This window comes from Adelges cooleyi, unplaced genomic scaffold (genome assembly GCF_023614345.1).
Source record: "Adelges cooleyi isolate 19-005CV unplaced genomic scaffold, UGA_ACOO_1.1 ACOO_flye_CR_arks_rails_tigmint_CR_PRNA_31, whole genome shotgun sequence".
Taxonomy (NCBI): Eukaryota; Metazoa; Arthropoda; class Insecta; order Hemiptera; family Adelgidae; genus Adelges; species Adelges cooleyi.
In genome coordinates, this window is record NW_026095981.1 from 105,598 (window position 1) to 123,180 (window position 17,583).

At 28.9% G+C, this 17,583-nt stretch overlaps 2 protein-coding genes and 1 long non-coding RNA gene across 5 annotated transcripts; 1 reads left to right on the plus strand and 2 right to left on the minus strand.

Annotated features, from left to right (window-relative positions):
• Positions 1–627: 627 nt before the first annotated feature.
• Positions 628–5,631, minus strand: LOC126839947 (probable phosphoglycerate kinase). Of its 2 annotated transcripts, none has more exons than XM_050575415.1 (7): positions 5,499–5,631; positions 3,410–3,613; positions 1,668–2,012; positions 1,446–1,584; positions 1,123–1,382; positions 825–1,024; positions 628–740 (listed from the first exon to the last, which is right to left on the minus strand). In XM_050575415.1, exons 1-7 carry the CDS (start codon positions 5,558–5,560, stop codon positions 700–702), a joined length of 1,251 nt encoding a protein of 416 aa, XP_050431372.1. In that variant the 5' UTR covers positions 5,561–5,631; the 3' UTR covers positions 628–699. The 2 variants fall into 2 exon arrangements, with proteins under 2 accessions (XP_050431372.1, XP_050431374.1); XM_050575417.1 differs by lacking the exon at positions 5,499–5,631 and adding an exon at positions 3,993–4,025.
• A 2,766-nt stretch (positions 5,632–8,397) lies between these two features.
• On the minus strand, positions 8,398–8,975 carry LOC126839887 (uncharacterized). Its single transcript, XR_007685989.1, has 3 exons — positions 8,886–8,975; positions 8,589–8,642; positions 8,398–8,506 (listed from the first exon to the last, which is right to left on the minus strand). It is a non-coding gene; the product is annotated as an uncharacterized LOC126839887 (long non-coding RNA).
• Positions 8,976–10,676: 1,701 nt separating this feature from the next.
• On the plus strand, positions 10,677–15,622 carry LOC126839886 (uncharacterized). 2 transcript variants are annotated; one of them, XM_050575319.1, is made up of 7 exons: positions 10,677–10,705; positions 12,668–12,851; positions 12,924–12,988; positions 13,748–13,895; positions 13,954–14,018; positions 15,203–15,251; positions 15,314–15,622. In XM_050575319.1, exons 1-7 carry the CDS (start codon positions 10,700–10,702, stop codon positions 15,427–15,429), a joined length of 633 nt encoding a protein of 210 aa, XP_050431276.1. In that variant the 5' UTR covers positions 10,677–10,699; the 3' UTR covers positions 15,430–15,622. The 2 variants fall into 2 exon arrangements, with proteins under 2 accessions (XP_050431276.1, XP_050431277.1); XM_050575320.1 differs by lacking the exons at positions 10,677–10,705; positions 12,668–12,851; positions 12,924–12,988 and adding an exon at positions 13,527–13,664.
• Positions 15,623–17,583: the final 1,961 nt, after the last annotated feature.

The following is a 17,583-nucleotide window of genomic DNA, read 5'->3' on the forward strand; positions in this document are numbered from 1 at the left end:
TATAAATTCATAAAACAACAATTTACAACTAATATCTTCATAATATAATATACTGAAAATACTTGTAATTTGTATATGTATTTTTTATTAATGATAATTTATTTAGTTGATTACTTTATATTATAGTTAATAATAATATTATAAATTATTGAAAAATATACATAATTAAGTATATGCTAATTTTAAATGAAATATGATTTATGATTTGTGAGATACATATATTTAATTAAATGTTGAATACATAATAGTTATTTGGTTTATCCTTAGATGTAGATATAAATTACATTTCCAAACATCACTATTGTACTAAGCATCGGATTAAAGATTATTCAGCAATGCAAGAAAATAACATTTGTTTAAACTGTTAAATGAATGAAGGAAGTAACACTTGTTGTCTAAGAAAAATAACTGTGAAACAAGGAGTACGTTTATTATACGTTTATTCATTTCAAATCCTTATAACTTAAAATATTCAGAGACCATGTTAAGTATAGAACGGTAAATCTTATATTGTTATCATATTTTTTCTAATAATTTTTTAGCAGAAAATACAGTTAGTAAGTAACAAGCAAATCTTGAATTTTCACACTGGCTAAACATTTGGCACATTACACCATAATTTAAAAGACTATAATTTAAATTAAAGATTCTAGATAAGTAATATGACTAGAGACAATAATTTTGTAGTATGAAAATTATTTATGCGGGGGACAATGCTGCAATACCTGGTAACACTTTTCCTGTAAATAAAAATACAATAACAAAATTCAAAAAGGTTTTTATATTTAAAAATTAAACTAACTGAAAGTAAATATTACACATACCTTCAAGTAATTCAAGGCCAGCACCGCCTCCCGTACTGACATGACTTAATTGGCTTTCAGTGCCCCATTTAGCTGCGCATGTAGCTGTATCATCATCACAAATAATAGATACAGTACCATTTGCGGTCGCCTTTACGACTGCATCCATTACAGACTTTGTACCGGCTGTAAACTTTTCAAATTCAATGGCTCCAACAGGTCTATAATGGAATATAGGAAATACAAATATTTATTTTATTATAATTACTTTATTAAATAGTGTAATTGGAATAATTAAAAATAAATCTAATAAATTTACCCGTGCCATACAATAAATTTAGCACGAGCAATTGGCTCGGCAAACAATTTCCGAGATTTCGGTCCACAATCTAAGCCCATCCATCCTTTGGGTACGCCTCCTCCAGTAATAGATGCTAAACCAGTATTTGCATCTTCAGCGAATTTATCAGCGGTAACAAAATCGACGGGTAAGTGAACTTTAATGTTGCGAAATAATGCTTTATTTAAAAACTTGTTAATAAGTTTTGCCCCAGTTTCGTCGTAAAGAGAATTGCCAATCTAAAAAAATGCATACAATATCTGTTCACCGAATGACTTTGTTTTATAAAATTTACTTCTTACTTCCATGTCATTTGCTTGTTTCAAGAAAGTATATGCCATACCCCCACCAATTATCATCTCATCGACTTTGCCAAGTAAACGTTCAATGAGCCAAATCTTATCGGTAACTTTGGGCCCTCCTAATATTGCCAAGATCGGTCTGAAATTAATTGGAAATGTTAATACAACTTTAAAACGATATCAGAAATAATCGATAAATTAAAATGGATAAATTGTTTTTACCTTTCGGGATTACCCAAAGCCTTGGCAAAATATGTCATCTCTTTATTTAACAAAAATCCCGCAGCCCGCTTTTCAAATCCTTCAGCAAGCATAGAACTATGAGGTTTATGCGAAGTGCCAAAAGCATCATTAACGTATACGTCACCCAATTTCCGCAATGACTCTCTGAATTCTTTAACTTTTCCTTTGTCGGCTTTCACTCTTTCACCAGCTTCGTTCACACATTTTCCCTCTTCTTCAATATGGAACCGGAGATTCTCCAAAAGAAAAACAGTACCTGGAGCTGGATCAGCGCAAGCTTGTTCAACATCCGCCCCAACACAATCGGGCAAAAATGTAACATTCCTAAAGTATACAAATATTTAATTTTATGAAACATGTATTGAACTTAATCGCTTTTTGTTTTTTACGAAATATTTGTCCACGTCGTTTTCGAGGATTGTAGAAAGGGATGATTTGCTATAGAAAGAAAGGTAAATAAAGAATGAACTTTTAAAACATTTCAAGATGACAGGAATAATGAAATAATAGAAACAAACAAATTTAAGAGAAATGTAAATTATCACATATTTCATGTAACATAAAACAATTTAGCAATGACAGACAGGCTGTCGCTCATATAAAAAAATATTAGGTACTATACTAAACTAATAATATATTAGATATACCTTTGACCACCATATTATATTGTACACTGTTTTTTAAGCAATTAAAGTTCCTACCGTCCCCGCTTTGAAAGTATTGCTTGAACACCTTTCCTATGGGATGGTCGCCACTAAATTTGAATGGTTCTTTTTAAGTTGTAAATCATATCAGCTTACCAATAGCGGATAAGTCGCCAGAGACTTAACAAATAAACACAGTTTAAAAAAAAAATTTTTGAACTACATTTACATGAATTAAACATTTTAAATAAAACAGATTTGACAGTAAAGTTGACTTAAATATTTTAACTTTTTCATAAGTGTTATTTCTGTATAATGTAGTCATTTATTTTTAAAGTTTTATTTACATTTTGTTATTTTGTTTAAACCATTTTAATCTGCATATAGGGCGTTTATTGTAAAAGTGGTGTAACTCCAAATTTTCAAAATATACATATTTTTGCTTACCTAATGGAGTCACATTTAGTGACTCCAATAAATGTAAAACTAAATAAAAAATAGTAAACGCTGAATGAATATTTCTATTGTTTTTCATACACATTAATTTACAAAAAGCTCACTGTTTCAATATACAATTACAATGAACGACACATATGAAAATGTAGTTGTCAGAGGTGTACTCAATTTCATGTGTAGTTAAAAACACTGTTATCTATAAATTCAGATTCGTATGTTGACATCTGTGTACGCGTGTATTAATGTATGTGAAACCGTGTTTTATACACTTAGATAAATTAATAAAATTAAATAAATAAACTCCCGAATTTTTAGTATATACTACATAGAATATAATATATAATTTAATACAAGGATATTTGAACATTGACTGTACAAACTTTAAATACACGTGTATTTAAAATACATGGATCTTAAACGGTTCTGGTTCAGCTTCGCTAATTACAACAGGTACACTTGTATGTTTAAATACATTATAAATCGTGAGCTCTAGTAGTTATAGCCAGAAATTGGCATAATCAAGTTTAATAATTAAGAAAAATATATACTAAACCCTGTAAAACTATTAACTAAAGATTATGCAGATTTATGTAAATTTATATAAATAGTTGCATATTTTACTTGTTGAGAAGTTTTTCGAGTTCCTCAGCCACTGGTTTTAAAGAATACTTAGCAGTTGGAAAGCCATCTGGACTGTCAAGATGTGACATTAGAACCAAAGACTTAGCACCATTATCAATAGCATATTTAATGGTGTCCAAAGCAGCAACAATACGTTGATTGTTAGTTATTTCGCCATCCTTTAAAGGAACATTGAAATCAACTCTAAAAAAAAAACCTATTCATTAGTAATTATACATTTTTAACTCAATTTATTTTGCTTGCGTGTAATTTTAAATGATTTTTTAAGCATTTACATTTAAATAAATAAGATAAATTGAAACATCAAATTAAAATTTTACAGCCAAAATAACAAAAATAATGTGTATTAAAATACATTTTTATTTTTCGCAAAGAAAATCATATTTTAAGGTTAGCCTATGCTGGTCCGTTTTTAAAACGTTAATATCCCCCTGCCCAACATTTAAACACATTATGTTTTAAGTCATAAACTATTATCTAAAATAGATTTATAAATTGTATAATAGAAAAATTATGGTTGCTGGCTGCTATGTAAAGCAATGAATAAAAAACAAAGGCATACCAAAAACATTTTTATCAAGGAGGAAGTTACAAACGGATTGATTTGACTGTAACAAAATTACGTTTGTTAAAATTGTTTTTTTCTAAATATAAATAAATAAATCGAAAAAACTAAAACATATATATTACATAATAGGTATGTAATATTAAAAATAGGCAATACTTAAAAGATAAAAACTAAAAATAGTAATAACTACACTTATTTATGAATTATTATTTATAGGCAGGTCCACACATATGTATGCGGCTTTTGCCGCCTGGCATGTATGTGTGGACACATGAAATTATTCATGAAAATGAATTTTTATATTTATAAATACAGGTTTACACTTTTTATGTTTATTTTAATACTAAATACATTTTCCTACATAAATTCAACTTTTAAAAATCCAGAATAAACGTAGGGGCATATTGGGGCGGGGGAGGTTACAGGTCTATAAGAATTATTATAACTGAATGTGATAAAATCACTTTGAAATAAACGCTTTGATGCGAATCTGTAATGATGAAATTACAAATATTGATAAAAAGCATTGTTTTGACATAATGTGCTAAAAAATGTACTTGTAGTATAAAGAGGGATACAATTAGGGAAGACTGTCTATAATAATATATTACCGTTGTTACCCATACTTGATTCACTCACCTATAGAAACCTAGAAATTTACAACAAAATGTAATTTTCCGCTTTTTTTTTTTTTGGTTTTCCTTTATCAAAAAACTTTGACTATATATTTTTGGGAAGATTGTTATGTTATAGCCCTGTTCTAGATCTACCTTCAGACTAATTTGCAGAAATTAATTTCATAAAACTTCGCTTAAAAAAGCGAAATATAAAAAAGTTCCATTCCTTCTAGGGGAAAAGGGTTTATGGTATTCGTTTGGTCCGAAGTATTGTGTTCCAAAAATATTCCATACAGATTTGGATTTAATTCGACTTTTTTAAAAAAGTTATAGCGTGGCATAATTTTAAGTTGAAAATTATATTTAAGTATTTCCTCGAATATGAAAGGGAACGGGTGAACTTTTTTACTTCTGACCCACCAAAGTACTGATTGCTAGTGCATAGAGTTGCTACGCAGTTGAGGTTCACCGATCAATTTCAGAGCCTGCCGCCAGGGGGCCGCAGTAGTCTCGCGTAACAATATTCTTAAAGTTCAAGTAGCTGTAACTTCTGAACAGAGGACTCCGCCCAATTTCCGACTTCAGATTTGTAAACAGCGCGAAAAAACATTATGATGTGACATAAAAAAAGGGTGTCCGATAAAGTAAAATTGGTTCCGATCATTTAAACATTTTCCTTGTAACAAAAAAAAAAGCGACTATCTGCTGTGCCCCTGAGCAAAATGCTGCAAACACGTGCAACTAACAAACAATTTACTTAATAAAACTTGACAAAATGCATTTGGTATGAAAATATACTTAGACGGTTGTCCGAGCCTCTAAATTCCATCCTACTCCAAACGAAACAACAATAATAATTATTATAATTTGAATTTAAAAGTACCTTATCAATACGCGTTTGTCCGCCACATCCAAATTCTCGATACTAAGTTTTTTCAATGTCATTTCCGTAGATTAATGAAGAAACAGCAAAACAATATTCTTTTAATCCAAGACGCAGTATCTCAGAACATGAACTGACGGGCGGTGGTTGTGGAATAAGCTGGATAATATAATGATGGGCGCTGGAAGCTGTGACCTGGATTGATGGGCAGGGGGAAGCGGGAAGACGTTAAAATCAATAACCGGCGCAATCGCAATGCCCGTCAACATACGATTCGGCCATGTACATTTGCCCGATAGTATGGTACCGATTGTTACCGATAATATCGATTGTAATTTCTATCGATTAATACACTTTTTAACACATTACCATTTACCGTTTAAATTTTAATAATAATTTATACGAATTTCGTATTGCGAAGTAAGTCATATTAGAATTAATACTGCTGATGACAGTTCTCACGTCTTACCAGTTTGGCTTATCATTTAAGGACGGTTCAGCCTGCTATTCAGGGGTGACATTTCAGTTTTGACATTTTCATGTCTTAGATCTGGCACATAACCGAAACAAAATCAGCCATTTTTCAGCCGAGTCTGCAACCACGATAGAATATTTTCATGTCTCGTTGAAGTACCGAATACATTTAGATTAGTTGTGGAATTATAATAAAAAAAAATTGTAGTGTTTATTATCTGGCCAAGAGTAACTTAACATAGAGAATTAAACTATTTTGAATTTATTATTCATTTCTATTTTGAACGTTGAACGTACGACATATCTCTTATCTCATATCAGATAACAGCGGAACAGATTAACATTCGAAATGGATCCGAAATGGTCTTTCCGATAATTCCACCGTTCATTCACAAAGATAAATATTTTTTCCAAAACACTCAAACACAAAACAGTAATAACACAAATTGTATAAATCTGCATACCTATTACCTATTACCTATTACCATACCTATACTTGTTAGTCAGTTCGGGCGGTTAATTATTACTAAATGTAGGTAGTTGCATAAAAAACAGATAATTTACGGCCAATAAAAATCAAGGGTGGGGCAAATGCCCGCGCCTGCCCCCCCCCCCCAAATGACGCCACTGCTACTATTGAAATATTATTATTTATTGGTGAGAACGGTGATCATTGTTCAATATTATCGTATCGTAATAAAAATCGAAATAATTGTATTTAAATTAAAAACGTATTAAAATAAAAATAATAAATATTATATTTTGTTGATGATTTAATGTGGGGATTGAAAGTAATTGGGTAAAAGGAGTTTTATATAAGCAATAATTAAGAAAAAGAGGGTTTCTGTGAATTTCGACCATGTCAATTTATTAACAGACTAGAGCTTCCGGTGTTGCTTACTTGGGTTGCTACCGCTTTTACAAAATTGTATGAACTACCAATGTCCAGTTTCTTATCAGCGGGCGGAATTCGTATTGATAACTGATAAGGACGGCAGGTCTCCGATTGTTTTGGCACTCGCTCGGCGCCGTCGCTTCGCTTTGCCAACTAAAAATATCCTAGGTTTGTAGGCTACAGTCTAAGAAGAGGTTACAGGTTTAAAATTAGATTTAAGTAAAGTTTTTTTAAAAAGTTTAAGAGACTTGATAAGAGCTGGCCATTGGGAAAAATTTGTAGCAAATTTGATGTTTGGTTATTCGAGTGTCCGGCGGTGATTATAAAAACGGTCAAAGAGTACAGAATGATAAACAGTTAAATAAAATAACTTTTAAGTGTTTAGATCTGGACAGTTACATAATAATAATAATAATAATATTCAGTGCATTAAATACCTATATTGTTTGATACTTTTCCAGAGACATATTATAAATATAATATATAAATTTATATTCACATTCATGTCTTTTTAATTAGACCATGAAGGGTAAAAATCCATATATTGATATTTTTTTAGATGGCTAACCAACAATTCATCCTACTAAATGATAATAATTAAAAATATTAAAATAATTGTGTTTTTCATTATGTAGTATCAATTAAAAAAAATTTTGCAAAATCTATAGTTTTAACTTTTTTAGTATGGAGCGAATACTTAAATTATACTTCTATAAATAATAAAATAGTAAATTAAATGTTAATATTGAATTTCAATTTACATTTTTAAATGCATTGTTCTGATTTTGGCTATTTTTATTCAGTGCTTCAGATATTATAATATTACCTAATCATTTATTTAAATGAACAATTAGTTTCAATAAAAATGATTTGAAATTGATATCTAATTTTTATGCTTTAATAATGCCCAATGTCTGAAATCACACTACACAAAACAACAAAATAGTCAGTATTAATAAGTGTCTAATTTAGTTCAAGCACATGAACAGCAGCTCAAAAAAAATATATATATACTTATAATACATAAAAAATAAACATTAAACAGTAAGAAAAAATATATGTTCAGACAATTATTAGCTTTTTTTTTAGCGTGAATTATTGATTTCCACATAGCTTACCTACAATGTCTGAATTTTCCAAAGTTAAAATATTAAAACAACAAATTAAGTCAAAAAATAATATTAAAAACCCCAAACAGATGGGTACTCGATAGTGATCATATATATTTATATTGGTAAATCATCCTACTAAATGAAATTATTAAAGTATTCAAATAATGCCAATTTAAAAATGTGACATAATACATATATTATTAAAAATAAATATATAAAAAAAACTATAGTAACTTTTATTCTATGTAGTGATCATAATTGTACAGCTTTAACAAAAAAATGTGCAATAATTAATGTTTTAATTATTCGTACATCAGTATCGTATGTATGTGCATGTTAAGAAACGAAAGCGTTAAGAGAAGTCGCTTAACACACTGTAAATGAAAAAAAAAACTCAATTTAAATTAGGGTTGAGTATAGAGATTTGATAGGCACTATTTCATAAATAACAAAAAATGAACTTCTACGGTGTAAGTTTTCCGTTGGCCGCAGGTAAATTAATCGGTGACGGCATAGGATAGCAGGGTCTGTAACCGATGGTAACAATAATGATTATTTTTTGTATTAATTAAATACAGAGTAGATAGAAACGTAGAACATTCTACTAACCGTTCATTTTCAAACGGACACGCATCGGTTATGATTTCATCATAGTAGTTTAGCCTAAAACAAATAATTTACATGTATACAAAATAAGTTAGTAAGTTATTTATTTGAAAATAAATAATAGATATATATATGCCAACAAATTTTGCAATAAAAATATGAAATGTATCGTTATCACACACAACGGTTTGAAAAAGATAAGAATTTTGTACATATAATTAATTTGATATTTTGGTTTAAGCAAAATTTTATATACTACTATACTATATATGATATATATTGTAAATCTAAAAAACGTACCATTATCCAACGACGCATATTGATAGGTAATGTTTGCACACCGGGAAACACGTCGATTTCTATTGAACGAAAACCATGAACGAAATTACCAACAAATATGTAATTAATAATAACAGTTATACGTTTAATATTATATAATATAACAAACTACAAAACCATAAGCCAAAAAAAACAAAACACGCCGTTCACCGTTTTTATTATTATATATATGATAATGTTTCAACACAATAACGCGACCGGGACAGCTCTCCGGCCACCGACGCAGACGGGGTCATGGAATAGGCGAATAGACAACTGAATCCCATGGAAGAGACGATTAGGCGACTGGCGCCAATCGGCGATTTGAATTGTCTTTTTATTATATATGATTCCTGTGATCTCTCATTGATCATCTCTTATAATTTATATCTTATCGTTTATCTCTTATCAATTATCTCTTAGCGTTTATCTTTTATCACTTATCCTTTAATTCTTATATCTAATCATTTTTCTCTTATCATTTTTTGAGTTGGGGTCGAAAGGGACTAAAAATGATGTGACGCCTCTTTTAAGGTGAGCTTTTTGCACTGAATAACAAGGAATAATAATTTTTTTTTTAGTCATTATTTTTTTATTTAACTGTCGAAACTTTCAATTTTTTACTAATCATAAAAATGAAAACGGGGGCTTATTTGAGGGTCCCCCAAATGGCCAATCACCTATTACTTTCCATTCATGCTGGAACACCATGTATATCTACGACCCGTTAATAAATTCGAAGGTAAGCGTGCAATAATAAAGGAATTTTGTTTTACGACTATTTAGTTTTCTTTGTGGATGCAAAAAAATAATATGTATTATAATGGCAAGAAATCTGTTGGTATTATATCGACCTAAACAGAATAGACAATAAGTTGTTTTTCTGTGAAATATTTCAGTATTCGAAACATTTATACAAATAAGAACAATAACAACGACAAAAAAAACTAGAAACACATGAACCATTTCTTTTTAAAAGCAAATAAATCGATTTTCAATTCAAACTTACGCGTTGATAAAATATTTGTTTAACTTCATACTGCAAAAAGTCTGTGAACAGGTAGCAGTTAGCAAATTTTTATTTCCTAGCAAGTCTTATACACGCCCAGTACATATTTTGAATTAAAAATGTTTTTAAAAAGTATTATACTACTTTTGTGTGTCTTGTGTCTTGTAAAGAAAATTATTAGCACGGGGGAAAGAAAGATATCCGATACAGTGGATGGAGCTTCTACGAGTGATACTTCTACGGTGGTAAGTATCCATAATTCAGAAAAATGTATTGCAATAAAATATAAACAGTAACATAATATTTTCGATAATTATTTTTAAGATTATTGTATAGATAACATAGTGAGCAGAGTGGTGAAAATTCTTATTCGATTAACTTAACTTGAAATTATTAGAATAATTATATTTGTAATTATTTCAAGTATAAATGCTAAAATTATTCGAATAATAATGTGTTCAAATAATCATTTTTCAAAAGATTCGAATACTTTTTATACGAATAATTTATTATTTAGATAACATTCTAAATGAATGATGTACATTTCTGATTGTAAGTAAGGTATACGAAATTTCGGTTTTACTATTGTTTTTCATATTTTGTCGATATAGGAACGAGTGTGTAACCAAAGCACAAAACAAACATATCAAAATCTGAAAAAAAATATAATTTGTTCTATGTTATTAATATAAAAAGGAAATACTTTATGCATTTTTAAAATTGTTTTAACGTTTTAAAGATATCCAATACCGCTGTATCGGATGGAGCTCCTGTGTATGGTACTTCTATGGTGGTATGTATCTAAACTTCAAAATTATTTAAAAGCTTATAGTATACATGGTCAAAATAACATAGAAAACACTTGCAATAAAATATTGACGGTTATATATTTTCTATAGAGATTGTTAGGATGTATGGATAACATAGTAAGCAGAGTAGTGCAAACTTATTCGACTAAATGAATACGAAATTATTCGAATATGATTTTATTACATTTTTTGCATCGAGTCTATACCATTCCAGTTAGGTGATATTAGCTCTTTTAAATTAATAGAAATCATCTTCGTTACTTGATGGGGGGAAAAGTAGATTCTGAGTTTATTTTGGCCTCTTTTGGGCAAGTCGTAACAACATTTACTTTTTATCATACTATTTAAACATGTCCTTCTAAGATAAAAGAAAAATAAATAACAATAATTTGTACAGTTTTTAGGTATTTTTTGTTTATTGCAAACCAATAACATATTTAAAAATTGTAAATTTGTTTCAGACATAATAATAAATTTAAAAATATATATATATTAAGGAATACACTTTGCATAATATGTTACATTAGGTACGTTTGTACATCACAACAATACATATACATACATTTCAATAGGAATTAACTGTTGCCAATAATCAATATATTATTTAACTAATTTTTTATAACTACTCAAGAGCCTGAAGTAGTGTCACTGGACGCCCCTTCATCAGGTCGTCCAGTTTTGTAAAAAAAAAAATAGCCATTTTACTTATAGTACATATTAATAACAGATTGTAAATATTTCCAATAAAAAAAAAAAAATTTTAAAAAATGTCTAAAGATTTGTTAAATATATTACATGTAATAAAATATTTGTTAATTTTTCCATTATACTTTGATAGATACAAATTAGTCCTTCCTTTAACTTATCGCCTAATATTATGCTAATAACTTAAAAAGTTTATATCAAACCTAATATTAAATCAATACACCTATAATGGCTTAATAAGTTACCTGACAAAATTATTATAATATATCTACTTGAATATCAAAGGCAATTTTATAAGATACGCTGTTGAACACAATTTAAACTAGGTCATAAACATAGAACTTGGTGCGAAAACACTGTTTTGAAATATAAATAAGATAATGATAAGATTGTGTGTCGTGGGTTTTGTAGCGTATTATGGTACTTCTTGGGTGGTTTACATCAAAAATTCAGAAATACTTAAACGCTTACAGTAATCATGTTTTAAATAACATAAAATCCCATTGCTGCAAAATATAAACGGTAACATATATCCGATAGAGATTGCTAAGATTATTGTATGAATAACATTGTAAGCATAGCGGTGCAAATTGTTTTTCAATTAATTGTAATTCAAATTCTTCGAATAATTATTTTTGAAATGATTCGAATAGTTTTTAAATGGATAATGTGTTTTCTAGATGACATTTTATTCAAATGATGCACAACTCTGAATAGTTGACACATAGATATAATTGATTTTTCTTCTCTTGTCCAGATTTGTTGGCGAAACTCATACAAGTATCATTACGTTATTTATTCCATACGCTTCTCATCATACAGAATAAAATAGCTTTTAATTTCTGTTTTTCTAATGTTTTTGATATTCCATCTATGTAGGATCTAGTGTCTAACAAAAGCACCAAATAAACACACAAAAATCTGGAAAATTATATCATTAATTGTTTTGTTATAAATGTGAAAAAGAAATATGTTATGCGTATATTAGAATTGTTTAACGTTTGTATTATGTGGCAAAACCCAGATTTTCGAGTTTCCCAAAGTTGTTTTACACATCATACTATTTTCTAAAATAGGTTGCTAAAAATAGAAGAAAAAACTATAAGAAGTTTCTAGTGCAAAAACTTATGTTTTCGTATTTTTCATTTTTATTTTAAAACGTTTAACTTTTCAACTTGACTTATTCACTTTCTTGATAAAACGATTCCCAGAAATTTTAACTGTACCTAATATGATTCTAGAATATAAATCCAAATCTAAATAATTTAACACCTGAGCAATGGAAGAGTATATTTTACAAATACGACAGCGAGAATAATGGTTCAATATCCGCAACGGAGTTACAGAAGTTATTATATGACGAATTCAAAGTATTTCTCACCATTCGCTTTGCAGAGACGTGTATACTTGAAATTAATTGTTTTGGTAATATTTAAAAAAAAAAAACAATGTTATACAAAAAAAAAATCATTTTACAAATGCCTTAATTGTTTTCAGAAAGCAGTGTAATAGGATGGAAACAGGTGAAAAAAATGAAAACAATAATATTTGTATTGTCACAGGTTTGTTCATTTTTTTTTTTATACTGTAGAGGCTGATCTATTTATTAAATTTTGCAGTTTTTGTGGTTATTATATTACTGTGTAATATTATATAATACCCAAGATTTAAAACTTTCCAGAAGATCTACCAACTCTAGACATTTTAATGATAATTAAAATTTGTTTATAACATTTTATGATGGGCGGAATTAGCTTAAAATGTTTAAAGGTTGATTCATACTTAGCACTTTAAAATGTTCTTAGTTTTTATTCGGTCATTCGAATTTACCTCAATCCTATGGACCTTAATATTTGTTTTGGTTGCGATTGAAAGTTTAAATATCTAACTATATGTGTCGCTCTTGTGTACCATAAACCATACAAATATTTCAAATGAACCCTACAGAAAGTTAAACCAAATTATAAGTTAAACGAATTGTAATTTTTTTTAACACTTTTTTTAAAAATGTCTATCCAAAACTATCCAAAAAAATTCTATGCAAATTATTCCCAATTAAAAACGTTAACTAGATATGTAAGTCACTGTAGGTATGTTTCAACAATTGATAAATTATCAGGAAGAGGACAGATTTGAGTGTGGTCTAAAATTGTAAAAAAAAAAAAAACAATAACTAATGTGTCTCATAAAGAAAAAAAACTACCAAATGATTGTGTACTATTATTAATGAAACATCCGGTATAATAATTTTTTGCATCTATGCCTTACAATAAAAAGGCATTATTGAATTGGCATAATTTGCGATTATTTTTTTTTTTTAGAGAGAAAGTCTAGAGGAGTATAAAAACTTAATAACAAACGAAAATACTTCGTGTGAAAATTTCGTGGTCACAATGACGAGTAAATTTAAACATGTGTTTTGGTATGAGAATGAAGTTTTAGAAGTACTCAAAATTGTCGGCCATGACGGTAGTAAAACACTTATTTATTGAATTTTTTTTTTTAAAAATCTAAAAACTGTTTATAGAAAAATTACCGATTCCATCGACGACGTACCACGAAATACTAAAAATGTTACCGGCTTCGTTACGGGTTGGTAGTTATAATTCTAATATTCGTTTTACCTGACATTAGTACGATTGATCATGACACCGGGTGGAAAGATGGTATTCAAATTTTGCCCTCGAAAAAAAAATTAGCAACAATATTCATTAAAGTTATTATTTAAACATGACGTTCATCTTAGATAAAAAAAATTATAACTTTTAAAATTTTCTTTTGATTTTAGTAGGTACTTTGATATTTTAATAGCATTTTTTTTTTTATCGGAAATCTTTCATTATCGTTTTGTATTTGAATGCCGATTTGTTAAACGGTCATTAGTCAATAAATTGAAATTTTCGGGAAATTGATAAGAACATATTTCATATGTTACTGTTATCATACAACATAAAATATTCGTTTGTCCGTTGCTTGAACATGAAAACATCGACTGATGCAGTTTTAACATCAACTGGTAGCTTTAAGCGTGTAGAACAATAATATCCAAAAAATGTGAAAATGGCCGAAATGAAGAATGATGCCCTTTTCACAAATTGGCATTCATTTTGTCTCCAGAAAAAACTGATAAGTTTTAATGTATTCTATTGGTGTTTTTACATATATATATAAAAGAGGCATTCTGAGTCAAACCACGCGGTCATCGGCCTGACCTCCTCAAATTTTTTTGAATTTTTTTTTTTTTAAACTTCTTTTGGTCTAACATATAAGACTTTTATATTTTTGAAATTTTTATCACTAATTTTTGCCCCAAAACTAAAGGTTTTTAAGTTATTTTTCAAAAAAAAATATATTTCAACCAGTTAAAATTTCTGAAATTTTTATCATAAATTCAGAGACTTAAATGAAATCTCTCACTCCCGTTATTAGACGAAAAGATTTGACCTATGTATATTAATATGGTATATGTACTACATAAAGAAATAATTTGAATGCCTTTTCGGAACGACATTTATTTTGTTATGCCAAAAGCGTTAAACATGTTCTTCTAAAATACAAAAAAAAAATGTTTTTTTCAATATGAATAAATAACTTTTACCTATATCTGACGTCAAGTTTTTCATTCTCGTGGCGAATTGTACTTGTATTAGGTATTTCATTTATTTAAGTATGTAGTACAAGAGTAGATTCACGTATGAAATTAATCATATCGAATAACGAATACGCATTTTGTGTTATCATAAATAATAGAATAACGTGTTTGTTAAAACTTCTAGATGGCACTTATATTCTGGGATTATAATTTGAGTTACGGCAGATCTGACGGTAATAATTAAGAACACCATTGTAATCGTCAGTTTTATTGATTAACATTTACATTTTTCCAGACGGCCTTCATGTTCATGGTTTTCTCCATTATATACGTATACATTGGCGGTTCAGAGAAATACCTGGTTCTCTCAGATTTAGACTCCAAAATCGACTCAAGTGTGTAATGATGTGACCATTGGAAAATATAAAAATGTTTAATAGATACCAACGATTTGTTAAGTTTTTGGTATTTTGTTCATTTTGTTTTTTGCAAGCTAAAATCATATTTATAACTTTTTCAGATGTTACAATATATTTCTTAAAAAATAATATTAAACAATACTGTATTCACTAGAACATTACATTACTTACATTTTTATATAAAATTACACATACATTTCAATAGAGATAAGATAATCAATTGTTTATTTAAATAATTTGTAAAATTGCTATAGATTTAATAAATATAATTCGTGTAATGAAATATTTGTTTTTTGTACGGTTATTTGTTTTAGTCTTATTTCAGACCTCAAGTCCTTAAGTCCAAAAATAATTGCCATCCATTCTTGGGAAAAGAGTGTATGAAATTGTTTGGTCTGTCAACGTTTATCGATAGTACGTTATCGGTTATCTTCAGAAAGCCCATACAAATTTGGAACTAATAAAAAGGTGTGGATTTTATAGGTATTTCACCTACCAAAACTGGAAATACCTATTATTTTTACCTAAAGTAGTCCAATTGACATTTGAGCTGGCCAAAATCAGATTCACAAAATGGTTTCAAGGATTACCAACTTGTTAAATACTAAGATGTAACACCTCAATAACTGTTCGTTAGAAACACTCCCGACTTTGCCAGACCGTTTATTAAAATTTTTTAAGATACATCAAATATGAAATTGATTCTCTAAACAAATTATTTATCACATTTAACTTCTCTCTGTTGTACTTTATCATCAAATAAAACTACCTATGTGGAAAAATCTATCCTATAGTAAATTGCGTGGTAAGACATTGACTATAAACAAAGATTGACGTCAATTTTAAATGAATGACACAACAATTTTAATACTAATTTTCAAAAATATAATACATAAATCATAAAAATATTTCACAAAAACAATATTAGCTTTCTGATAATAATAATATAAATAAAACATATCAAACAACCACTAAAAACAACAGGGTAAAGTGAGGTAAGTCTGTATGCGAACCAGGCTTTTCATTTGGGTCAGGGTCTGCTTGGGACTAGACTGGTTAGCTCAGGTTAATAAAAATACATACTATTGGTGTTTAAGCCAATCGTATGTGGCACAACATTAAAATGTTATGTAAAATAATTATAATATAACACTATCTGTTTTGTATCGGAACCTTTTTAAACAAAATTACATACACCTAGTTATTTGCTATGGAATGCCTATCGATACCCTATTTTTATTGTTATTACTACTTTTTACAAAATGTGTATCAAACCCTTAAATTATAAATGACATTACTTATATGCATCTCCGTCAATATTTTGTTGAGGTTTGTTGTTGGTCGTCGGACAACTTTTGTAAGATTTTTCAATGTTAATCATGTGAAAAAAATAAAACCGACTAACATTGAAAAATCATATAAATTTTGTTTTTTTCATTAAGGCTCTAGTAATTTGTTCTTTCGTATCCTCATTTTCTTTCTTTATTTTGATCACGGTCTCAGGGCAATATTCATCCATTTTAATTTTGATTCTTAACTTGTCTCTCGCTTTTTAAACTCTAGAATACAATGATATTTTCAAAAATTAAGATAAGAACTTACAATAATTAATATATCAAAATAGCTTAAGCCTGAATGTAAGCATAATCACATGTTGAGTAAGGCTAAAAAAGCCCTAGAGGTTTTACCAGTGAATTGCATTACTAGAAGCAAGTCTACGCTGATCCCATAATAGGAGACAACATTACAAAATTGTATTAGTTGTAGCTAGTGAAAAATACACCATAGAAAAAGCCGACGAGGTTGCCAAACTTTCACACATGTCACATAAAGCTATCACCATATCAGGATTTTCCTACAGCGACGCAAAAAAGCATATAAAAAATCTCATTACAGAAAGGTGGCAACAATATTGGTCTAATCAAACAAACAAACTCAATGAAATAAAAAGATCAATACTCCCTTGGCCCCCTCCTCCCGACATCTCCAGAAGACAAGAAACAACTATAAACCGGCTAAGAATCGGCCATACCTCACTCACTCACCGACACCTAATGACAAGGGAGGATCCTCCCATTTGCACTGCCTGCGGTGTACAACTTACAATCAAGCACATCTTCACAGAGTGCAGAAGTAACCAGCAAGA

Bases quoted from the DNA above. Each gene is read 5' to 3' on its own strand.
- LOC126839886 (XM_050575319.1), top strand. The intron at 12,852-12,923 runs GTAATATTTAAA...AATTGTTTTCAG, and splicing joins ACTTGAAATTAATTGTTTTG to AAAGCAGTGTAATAGGATGG. The intron at 12,989-13,747 runs GTTTGTTCATTT...TTTTTTTTTTAG, and splicing joins TAATATTTGTATTGTCACAG to AGAGAAAGTCTAGAGGAGTA.
- LOC126839947 (XM_050575415.1), bottom strand. From the start codon at position 5,560: ATGACATTGAAAAAACTTAGTATCGAGAATTTGGATGTGGCGGACAAA. The intron at 1,383-1,445 runs GTAAGAAGTAAA...GCATTTTTTTAG, and splicing joins AACAAGCAAATGACATGGAA to ATTGGCAATTCTCTTTACGA. The intron at 741-824 runs GTATGTGTAATA...TTTTATTTACAG, and splicing joins TGGCCTTGAATTACTTGAAG to GAAAAGTGTTACCAGGTATT.